The sequence below is a fragment of the Suillus paluster genome (assembly GCF_016628075.1).
Source record: "Suillus paluster strain FC165 chromosome Unknown EDB91scaffold_105, whole genome shotgun sequence".
Lineage (NCBI taxonomy): Eukaryota > Fungi > Basidiomycota > Agaricomycetes > Boletales > Suillaceae > Suillus > Suillus paluster.
Genome location: NW_024537665.1, coordinates 125,091 through 136,326, shown reverse-complemented (window position 1 = coordinate 136,326; position 11,236 = coordinate 125,091). Strand labels below are relative to the sequence as shown.

The 11,236-nt window shown below is 48.3% G+C and overlaps 4 protein-coding genes across 4 annotated transcripts; 2 read left to right on the top strand and 2 right to left on the bottom strand.

The window, feature by feature from the left end:
• Positions 1-1,900: 1,900 nt before the first annotated feature.
• EDB91DRAFT_1086794 (uncharacterized protein) lies at positions 1,901-4,397 on the bottom strand (the record flags this gene model as incomplete). The annotated part of the gene is made up of 8 exons (XM_041316116.1): positions 1,901-2,560; positions 2,608-2,724; positions 2,775-2,923; positions 3,122-3,227; positions 3,251-3,313; positions 3,453-3,873; positions 3,960-4,057; positions 4,116-4,397. The coding sequence occupies 8 exons, from the start codon at positions 4,395-4,397 to the stop codon at positions 1,901-1,903; spliced, it is 1,896 nt and encodes a 631-aa protein (XP_041171361.1).
• A 1,377-nt stretch (positions 4,398-5,774) lies between these two features.
• On the top strand, positions 5,775-6,087 carry EDB91DRAFT_1254349 (uncharacterized protein; the record flags this gene model as incomplete). The annotated part of the gene is made up of 2 exons (XM_041323808.1): positions 5,775-5,955; positions 6,011-6,087. 2 exons carry the CDS (start codon positions 5,775-5,777, stop codon positions 6,085-6,087), a joined length of 258 nt encoding a protein of 85 aa, XP_041171360.1.
• Positions 6,088-6,494: 407 nt separating this feature from the next.
• Positions 6,495-7,314, top strand: EDB91DRAFT_1254348 (uncharacterized protein; the record flags this gene model as incomplete). The annotated part of the gene is made up of 4 exons (XM_041323807.1): positions 6,495-6,722; positions 6,793-6,879; positions 6,932-7,066; positions 7,114-7,314. The coding sequence occupies 4 exons, from the start codon at positions 6,495-6,497 to the stop codon at positions 7,312-7,314; spliced, it is 651 nt and encodes a 216-aa protein (XP_041171359.1).
• A 1,517-nt stretch (positions 7,315-8,831) lies between these two features.
• On the bottom strand, positions 8,832-9,456 carry EDB91DRAFT_1254347 (uncharacterized protein; the record flags this gene model as incomplete). Its single annotated transcript, XM_041323806.1, has 4 exons — positions 8,832-8,972; positions 9,025-9,045; positions 9,096-9,197; positions 9,253-9,456. The coding sequence occupies 4 exons, from the start codon at positions 9,454-9,456 to the stop codon at positions 8,832-8,834; spliced, it is 468 nt and encodes a 155-aa protein (XP_041171358.1).
• Positions 9,457-11,236: the final 1,780 nt, after the last annotated feature.

The following is an 11,236-nucleotide window of genomic DNA, read 5'->3' as shown; positions in this document are numbered from 1 at the left end:
CAGTTCAAATATCATCTTAGTTATGCTCATTCCTGCAATCTCCAGGACTTGAGTCTCACCTCTTGTCCACCTCCAAGTCTTAGGCGTTAAACCTTAGGACTAATTCTCCGGCTCTACCTTAGGGTAGTCTAACCTCTGTTCTGTTTCTACTCTGGACTTCCATAGTAGCCTTACTCGTCCCTGCATAAAACCTTCCAGAGTTCTGCCGAACTCCACCGACACTAAGTCCTCCGGAACTCCCGGACTTCCGTCGGACTTCCCCTCTGTCCCCGGAAATTAAAGGGCACGTACTCAGGTAAGGGGTGCAGCGCATGAGCTGAAGCTGAAGCTCTTGAGTAACCTCTCCTTTGAGCACGACCTTAACAGTATATTCGAACTCACACCTTACCAAGTATACTAATGTCTGAGAATTACTTCTCCATCAGGTTTAAAGTCCTGTCCCTCATAAACTACGATTTTTCTCCGACCCTTCCATTATTGTTTAGGATCCTTCATCCTTAAAATTTCCATTCCAATAAAAACTCCATATTCCTATGTCCAATCCTTCAGCCTGATTTCCTGATCATAACTATCCTACTCCAGAACACTACATAATTATCTCTGGGTTCCTATTATATCTGATTTCTCCACTGCTTCATACTGGCAAGTCACCTCCGGAATGTCTGACATTCAATCCCTTTGGTTCTCCTAGTACCACTCAGGAATACCACCTGCTCTCCTGCCACGATCTGTTGATAGGTATAGGCAGGACACCTTTTTCCGGGTTTTACCACTGGAAATGCCATGACCTCCGATGTCCGAAAGTCGCTTCACTGCGGAACCCCTGTCTCTGGACTAGCCATGTCCTCCTCCCCGGTTTATGTTCGGATCACACTAGATAAACTAGTCCATTACATGAGCAAGCCTCTCATATATGCGCAGGTTTATCACCCATCCTCTTCCAACTCCCAAGTCAAGTTACCCCACTTCATCTATATACCTATACTCCTCCACTCCGATTACTCCTCCTCTGATTTCCGCCCCGCTTTGCCTCCTCCGCTCCTATTCCTCCTCTGCTCCGCCGCCTCCTGGAAAGTCTTCCATCAGGAGGGAACTCCATCTTGCTTCTCCATCTACTCTGGATCGTCCTCTGTTACTATGGACAGGGTTGGAACACCTCCTAGGAACAGCTGTATTATTGGACATTGAACGTCCCCTGTATGGACACACGACTTCATGGGATGTCTGTAATCGTCTACACTCCTTGAACAGAACATCAAAAAAGTGGACCATGGACTGAGTGAAAAGAACGTACCAGACTCATCCGGGACCCTTCCCTCCCATGTTCAACATCTCAATGTCACCTTCACCGCTTCCAGAGTACCCACTCCAGAAAACCAGTAGGAGGTATTCTAATGGTGCTTGAAGAAATACAAAGGCAGCAACACCAAGGACCATGCCAAGTCCAGCTGTCAACTATATCTTCTGAGAGTGTCATTAAAGAAGATGTGAAGTCGCAATGTTGCCGAAAAAAGTTCATTCGGTGGTTTCATCAAGCCACTGGTAGGATCATCATGACCTCTCCTCTTTTCCCCATCGTGTCCTTGCTTCTCCATACAATATCCGACACTCACTGATTATCCGCTACATCTGCCCAATTCCCTTATCGCCCACTTAATCGACCACTATCCTCCTCCTCCCGCCTGCTGTCTGTCGTACTGAAACTCTGCCCTCCGATACCAGTTTACTCCGTCCTACCAGGACCTGGAACGGAGTTCCGAACCTTGCGTTCACCAGCAGAACCAGACTTCCATTTGTTTCTCACCGGTACCTCTGAAAAACTCGATTTTCAAAGCAAGTGAAACAGCCCTATTTCAACGTGATACAACTATGTACATAAGGTCTGATAGGAGAACGGGAATTAGCTACACTTAGGCCTCCATCTCCACCTCTTCCTCCGGCTCTGTTCCAGCTCTGGCTGAGCCCCTGTCTCTTCTCCATCCAGCCCCTTCTCTGCTTCACTCTCCGATTCTTCATCCGGCTTCTCTGTGTCACTGCCAGAAGAGCTGGTAGTAAGCTCGGTCACCTCCGCCACTCCCATCCCAATCTCTCCCCTTTTCCCAAGAACCTCCTGTTTCTTTCCCCGACCCAAAAAGCCCCTCTCCAGTGCGATTCCGGTCACGTGGAGGATCTCCCGGATTTCCGCTCGGACCTTGTTCCTCTCCTCCTTCTGCTCCACCTGTTGTAGTTCCAGCTGTTTGGTGAGATGGGTGATGGCTGTCGCAAGGGCCCCCAGCTTCGTGTTCATCTCCGCCTGCACCAGGACCATGTCGTTAGCGGCCTTGACCCACTCCTGGTCATCGACCTCCGTAATGGACTCCTCCTCCCCATACACCCTCCTCCTCTGGGAAGGCCTACCCACATCTTCCTCCATCCTTTCACCGGACTCCGCTGCCCATTCCCATGTCCTTTTCCAACTCTTCGCCGGTACAGCCAGTTGCGAATCATCCCCGTCGACTTTACAAGAGGCCTTTAGGCCTGCGCACTGGTCACAGGCTTTTGCCTTGGCCCTGCCTCTGCTCTGTTCTGGTCAATCACTGGCGCAATGGAAATGACAAAAGTACTTACTTTGGATTTCGCCTGGTCCTCCTGCACCAGCGCCCATGTACATGCCTGGCCGGTGGCCTCACACTGCTGGCACATGACCACCGGAGGAGCAGCCTCCGAGACCCCCGATCTCCGCACCTACCATAGACATCAGTATCACACAAGTACCAGATAGAAAGGAAACTCACCTCCGCCACCTTGCGTGCTTCCTCTGCTAACCTTGCCCTCTCCACCGCCGCGGCAATTCTTGCCTCCTCCGCCCTCTTGGCCTGCTCTGCTGCCTCTGCGGCCTTTCTCTCCTCCACTATCCTCACCGCGGCCATCAACTCCTTCAATTCTGCCGTGGTCATACCAGCAAAGTCAAATTCGCGGGGAGCAGACATATTCAGTGAAGAAAAAAGTTAGAAAAAACCCCGCCCTTCCTACACTCTTATAGTAGTAATCCGTCACCATGGAAACTCCACTCTGTACCCCTGCAATCCACTCCAGTCCGAACTTCATTGTCTCCATCTGCCTCGCAGCACGATTTCCCCACCTCGTGCTGTGGACTTTGTTCCACATGCCTTGGTTCCACCTGGCAACATCTGTCTACCATTTCCCCGACATCCTGGGAATTTGTCTAGGACCTCAGGGGTTCGGTCCTAATGGGGGGATATTGTCACACCGTGCTCAACCAATCAACCTCATACCCTGACCTCCAGACTTCCGTATCTCCGAACACCTCCGACTACCGAACAAAATCAGCAACAAGTTACATTTTACAAAAAAATGAGCACATATGTACAACCGGATACGAAGGAGTACAGGACTATCTAGAGGTCATCAGTCTCCATATCTCCTGCCAGAGACCCCAGCACCGCTCCCACCCTCCACCTCCACCTCCGTTTCCTCTGGTTCTTCCGCCAGCCTCCACGTGAAAGCCGTTCCTCGCCGCCTCCAGGAATAAGGCTTGGAAAGCCCTCTGCTCCTCCACTGAACCTATCCATGGCCACTCTGCTCCCCTCCACCACAGCGATACTCTGCTCCAGAAGTCCATTGGTCCGTGCCAATGCCACCACTATGTTGTTGGCAGTGGCCACCCAGGCCTGGTCGTTGTACTCCGTCCATCTGCCCTCCTCCGCGATCACGGTCTGGGGATTGGAAATCACCTCCACGTCGTCGTCCATCTCTGCCAGGCTCTGCTGACACTTCTTCCCCTTTGCCCTGGGGAGATGGGGTCCCCTCCGCTCGCTCCCGCTTCTTCGCCTTGTCGATACTAACTGGCGGAACGCCGCTGGAGCACTGCGCCTTCAGCTGACGGCACACAGTCGCAATTCTGGATCTACCAGACCACCTATTAGAGTACTCTGGAGAAAGAACCAAAGCATGCTTACCCTGTTGGACCTAGACGCCTGAGTCCAGGTACAGTCCCTCTTATGCTCCACACAGGAGCTGCAAGATTTCTCCGGACCTTCAGGAGTTGCTGGACTGACTAGTAACCTGATATCTGGATAAGTACCAACAAACATTCAACAAGCTATCTAACTTACCATCGACACCCCCATGCGCCCCAATGACGCCGACTCCAGTACCCTTCTCCGCGTCTCCTCAATGTCCCTCTGTTTCTGCTCCTCCTCGCGTTTCCGTTCCTGCCAGCTGCTCTCCATTTTTCCTCCACCTTGATCTTCTTCTCCTCCCTCTGTCTGCGCTCCTCCTCTTCCTCCAGATGAACGGCCTCCTGTAGGCGAGCGAACTCCGCCGCCATTTCCACCTGCCTTTCTTCCATGGCCTGTTTGGCGGACTTCTTGACTGCCTTCAGGTTTGTTGGGCATGATAAACTGTATAAGAGAGTAGAAGGAGGGAAAAACAGTTTTTTTCTGTCTCCAAAGACCTCTGGCACATTTCTACCATCACTGCAGAAACTCCAATGCCTCATGCTCCTAACCGATGATCCAGACCCCCAGCCTTGTGGGCTCGGCCCTAAGGGGGGGATACTGTCATATCCCATACCTCTGGATCTGGAATTCCAGGATCTACTCCATTAAAGTCCAGGTTCTCTGTCCTGCTATTCCGCCCAGCGCTCCGCCTTCATCTCCTGCACTCACCCCTAACTCCTTTTAGATTAGCTATTGCTCCTGGTCACCAGTTATGTCCTTTCCTGCTATGCTTATTGATCTGTCCATTCCTACTTCATTTCCGACTTTACTGCTTTGATCTGTTACACTTACTAATAGACTTTCCACATGCTTTGTACATAGCCCTTACCTTTGCTGACTGATTTACTTACATGATAACTACAGTATATAAACCCCTGTAATACTCCGGAACTCCTCAGTTTGAATATCATCTTAGTTCTGCTCATTCCTGCAATCTCCGGACTTGAGTCTCACCTCTTGTCCACCTCCAAGTCTCAGGCGTTAAACCTTAGGACTACTTCTCCAGGCTCTACCTTAGGGTAGTCTAACCTCTGTTCAGTTTCTACTCTGGACTTCCGTAGTACCTTTACTCCGTCCCCACATAAAACCTTCCAGAGTTCTGCCGAACTCCACCGACACTAAGTCCTCTGGAACTCCCTGGACTTCCGTCGGACTTCCCCTCTGTCCCCCGGAAATTAAAGGGCACATACTCGGGTAAGGGGCGCAGCGCACGAGCTGAAGCCGAAGCCCTTTGAGTAACCTCTCCCTTGAGCACAACCTTAACATCACCGGTAAATCCTCTTACCACCCTATCACTGATCTGATGCGTACATATTGATATCCACTCCAACTTATGTCTTCGCCTGTGTAAAGTACTTACAAATTATATCCTTGGTACATAGCTTTACAGATGACGATCCTGATGACTTGAACGTAGACATTCTCGATGATCTCAATGATGACTTGGCAGACTTCACCGAGACATCTGACACATGGGCGAACTCCCCCGAGCTCACTGTCATCCCATTGCCATCAAACCTCGGAGTAGATTGATGCAGACGCTGCATGGCAGAGGATCTTATTCCACTGGAGATGTCTCTTCATGAAGGGCAGGCGGATGACTCCCTTCACAACCTCCGAATTCACTTGTGCAACAAGGTGATTCTGTTACGAAACAACAGTTAGGCAAGCCAAATCCCAGGCCCTGAAAACTTGAGCTTGGTCCCAGGTGACGTCCGTGCAGCAGGCAGTGTCCCTCCATGCCAGTATATATACAAGACGAGGAAGCAAATGATGCAACTTGAGCTGGGGGAAGATCAGCTTCAGAAATACAAACCCCTGCTTCGGGAGCAGCTCAAAATCAGCACTGCCGTCGGCGATCCAAATGCCCAAGGTCAGCGAAACGAGTCCCTTGCTTGGTTCTGGTCAGTCGAAGTCGACATGGGGGGTCCTGATCACTCGTGGAATGAGGAATGTGAGTTTGGGCATGCTTGACATATCCTGTGCTCAGCTGACGGACCTATCCGAAGTTTACCGAGTGCATTGGCTTCAGGGCAAAGGCCCTACGGGATTGATGGAAGGAAGAAATGATGTTGGTCCAATTTGAGATGGATTGGACATGTAACTTTTTCTTGTGGAAAGCAACCCAATGGGGTGACAGGATGTGTGAATCATTGGTGAAAAACCTTCCAGGTCATGCATGCTACTCGGGAAGGCAATCCCAAATGTATTCATTGCTGGCACAGGATGCCCAGGCAGCATTTCAAGACCAGAAGAGCGGGTTTATAGAGGCTCGAGATGAATGAATTTTTTTTGCTGAAGATATGAAACAGCTACTTCGACCCAAACATTTTAGTCCCGGGAATTGGCTGGGTCAACCCATGATGGAGTTTGCCTGGATCAACAATGTTGGAGTTTGAAAAATTTTATCCATCAACCTGTGGCTCATATCTTCACCTCCGAACCAACTGCCATTGTGATTGTCATTTCCAGCTTCATAATACTGCATTAACCATGTCTGTATCGCATACTCCTCCTACATCCCCTTCTGATTCTCAGAATTCTGGCAATGGGTTCCGATCCCTCACACTCACTCCGGCAGATCTTGCAGCTACAATGTCAATGGCTGCATCTCGCATCCAAGCATCCATCTCTCAATATCAGATGGAGGCTACCCACACCGAGGAGCCTTCTGCTGCTCGGATCATGCACTTTAAAGCCAGGCTGCAATGGGAGATAGCTGTAAGAGACTGATGACTGTGGTGGTCAATGCCGACATTTCCAACAGACTTTTGTGACTCCCCTCCTGCAGTACTCAGCTGCAAGGAACATCATTTTGGTTGTTCCGAGCCCGGTCACTCATATTCTTCGGTTGATTCCCGAGCTCACCTGGGACATGGTTCTGGACGACGTCTTTTCATCCCACCTGTGCGAGTTTCATAATGTTGCAGATCTGGGGGATCCCTCCCGGATTGTATCAACCTATGGAACTCAATGGTGGACCTGGACCAACTGCAATCCTGAAGGAATTATGGGCATGGGATCAGGTATTCGCTAATTGTGTCTATCACTACCAGCATTGGCTAGTAAGACTTTTACAGAATTTCCTTGAATGGTTACTAATCCTTTCTAGTCTGGCATTGAGGACGAACATCTTGTTGTTCCCGAGCAGGTGGCTGAAAGCTTGGTTGCATCACTGAAGGCACTGAGGTGGATGAGAGAACGCCTCCTGACAGTGATTGAGGATCAACAAGATGGCATCTGTGAAAAGATGGCCAAGATTCAGATGTACACAGCTGTCCTAACCAAATTGAAGCCAAGGGGACCGGAGTAGTTCTAGTCCTTCAGTTCAGAATGTTGAAGTCTAAATTCTGTACATGATGTAATAAGTACTGAAAATTAAATACTGACTTCCAAATATATGACCTATTGCTATATGCCGAGTCCCACATACCCAATGTCAAGTATCGAGAGCCAGATATCTTGAGTCCTGAATGTCGAGTCCCGAACATCGAGTCCCAAATATCAAGACCGGAATATCAAGACCTGAAGCCCAAAGGCCAAGATTCGAGACTCGACACAAATCTCAATACTCAATGCTCAAAACTTGATGCAAACATTTTTACGAGTTTCGAGTTTCGAGTCCCCACTATCAAGTATCGAGTGCCGACTGCTGAGTCTTGAAACCCAAGTCCTGACTATCAAGTCCCAAAGCCCGAAACCCGACACCCGTGTATGGAGTCCCGACCATTGAGTATCGAGTCCCGAACATCAAGTCCCGATAATCGAGCCCCGACGCCCGAAGCCCGACTATCAAGTCCCGACCACCAAGTCCCGAATATCAAAACCCGAACATTGAGTCCCAAAACCCGACACCTGACTATCGAGTCCTGAAACCCGAAACCCGACGCCCGTGTATGGAGTCCCGACCATTGAATATCAAGTCCCAAATATCGAGTCCCAACAATTGAGTCCCAAATATCAAGACCCAAATATCAAGTCCCGAAACCCAAAGCCCGACTATCGAGTCCCGACCATCGAGTCCCAAAACCCGAAGCCCGACTATCGAGTCCTGACCATCAAGTCCCGAACATCGAGACCTGAAACCCAAAGCACAACATTCGAGACTCGAAACAACTCAATACTTCAAATTCAAAACATGAAACTCATGCATTTTAACGAGTTTCGAGTTTCAATTTTTAAGTCAAGAAAATACACATTTAATGAAATACAATTTTGGGAGTTGTCTTCTTGAATCACCGAGTACCGAGTGCCGAGTACCGCAACCCGAAACCTGGTACTTGGTAGTTGGTGAAATGTGTACAATATCACTTTCAAGTATCCTGGAATATCGAGTCCCTGACTATTGAGACCCGAAACCCGAATTTCGAGCATGGAGTGCCTGATATCTAATATCATGTATTTGAAGGTGGGTACTAACATGGGTAACTACCTTTTCTACTTCTTCAATCCAACCTTGCCCATCCACATGATGGAATCCCGGCATAAATATGAACAGCATCCCTCATATACCATGCCCAGGCAATCCGATCCCCTTCCACTGCATGAACCCCATGTCTGACAATCCTTCCCGAAAAAGTAATCATACACCCCAGATTGTACCTGAACTCCAGCTGAAGGCTTGGCATACTCATCCGAGCATTAGAATAATTCCCCACACTAGTGAGAATATCGAAGCATTCGGGAATCGATGAATGGTCTCGATGATTCGGGGTTTCCCGATTGCAAATGATGGAGAGGCTGTTAAACACAGTTGCCCAGTACTGGAGAGTCTCTGACATCTTTGGCAAGTTCCTTGCTTCGTGCTTTTTCTTCGAGGCTTGCAAAGGCTCACAACCCTGCCCAGTACTGCTCAGGATGCATAACCCTGAGTGCCACTGTTGCAATGGCTGCTGGCCTCGCAATGGCCTTCAGGATATCCTCCGAGGATGCTCCATTCAATGATGCAGAAACCGCCAGGTCTGCCTGATTCTAGGGGATTCGTGAGCTTAACTACCTAGATCGCCATCTCATCAGATCCTACCTCGTGCCCCTGCTGAAACCACTGCCGGAGATAAATTAATGCATCCGGGAGTTAGGACATCATTTTGCGACCTTGGTGTGAACCACTTCTTGATTAGTACGCCAAATCCCATTGAGCTTTACGCTTTTTTTGAGCATCGGAGTGAGCAAATCCGAGGCCGCCCAAATTTCCTTCTGTAGGTACCATTTGATGTTCAATATCCATCCAGTAACAATATATATAACACACCTGGGTGGCATTGGTCAGGGCGTCCGGGAGGTACCATGTGATGATGGCACTGGATGCATCAAGAATTGTTGTGGGTATGTTGATCAACTTTGTGCCCTCATGGACAGGAGGACACCTCTTGAGCAACCTCACCTCTCTCTCTTCATTATGCCCTGTGTCCTTTGGGGAGATCAATTTGCTATATCTTGCAATGTCGATTGGCATCTGAACTGTGATGAAGCAATTTGACTGATCAAACGAATTTTCCGAATCTGCAGGAAGACTCACTGGGATTTTTATATGCCTTTATGAGCTGATCAACCAATCGATCACAAGCCATCACCAGATCAGTGCCTAGGTTCAGAGAAGGTATAACTGGGTCTCCTCCTGTCTTCTCTGCATTGAATTTCTGTTCGGTATATTCACATGCCACATGAGTGACAGTCAGGGCCCAAGTCGCAAGAGGGTTATTTCATCATCGGAAGTGGAAGAAACATCCATTATTGAATTGATCTTGTGAGATCAGAAGCTGAATCCTGGATGTCTGCACTTTGGTGTTAAAGGGGGTGGAGATAGAGAGGAATAGATGAGGGAGCCTTGGATGATCTTAGCTTTCAAAGTTCTATTATCTATTATCAATTGCTCAATGAAATACCAGATGATTGGAAGTCTGTTGGATATCTGATATTTGTTTGTCGAGACCCGGGCCTTGGATCTCAGTACACTTCACTTGATTTTCGATACCTGGGAGTCCATGGTCGGAACTCGAGTCTCGAATCTCAGGCTTCGAGTTTTGGGTCTTGATGGTCGGGACTTGATGTTCAGGACTCCGTAGTCAGGACTCCATAGTTGGGACTTGATGTTCGGGACTTGAAACTTGTAAAAATATATGTGTTCCATGTTTTGAGTTTTGAATTTTGTTTTGTTTCAAGTCTCGAATCTCGAATCTTAGGCTTTGGGTTTCGGGTCTCGATGTTTGGGACTCAATAGTCGGGACTCAATACTCAATAATCAGGATTCAATAGTTGGGGCTCAGATCTTGGGTACACCACTCGATTTTCAGTAGTCGGAACTTGGCATTTGGTAGGCTTGGATGATGTTGGCTTTCAAAGATCTATTATCATCCATTGCTCAATGAAATACCAGATGATTGGAAGTGTGATGGATATCACATATTCGTTTGTCGAGACCTGGGTCTCGGAACTCGGTACACTTCGCTTGAGTTTCCACTTCACCCCTTTGCAAAGCTCCGTGCCATACAACATCATTAGATGACTTTGAATTATTACCTCCTTTGATTTGGATGATATACAACTACCTGAGCTCCATCATGTCTACAATTATCATTCTCCTGGGCCCACCCATCTATATTATATACCCCCACATCGGCCTACCCGTCTATGCAATATACGACTACCTTCGGCCCACCCGTATATATAATAAATATTTTACTGCTCCCTCGGCCCACCCATATATATAATAAATATTTCACCATTCCCTTGGCCCACCCGTCTACAAAATAATACCAATATGTCGGCCCACCCATCTACAAAATAATCTTAATTCGTCGGCCCACCCATTTAATATGATATATATCTGGGCCCACCCATCTATGTGATAACAAGCACCCTTGACATACCCGGCTATTTGATACACATCTACCTTGGTAAACCCATCTACATAATATCCAACTACCTCGGCCCATCCATCTATTGAATATTCATGTCCATCGGCCCACTCATCTACTCTACATATTCCCTACATGGGCCCACCCATCTCCATCAGGAATAATAACACTCCCGGCCCATCCATCATAGTCAAGGATATATCTAACTTCGGCCCATGGTCCGCTGGCCGGTATCATATGGGATATTATGCATGTCCATTCACTCATATAATATGGAGATATGTTACTGCAATATGTGAATATCTAAGTACAGGATATGTTATATACTTCTAAGTGTGAGGCAGTGATTAGGAGAACTATGTTGTAAAGCTATGTACC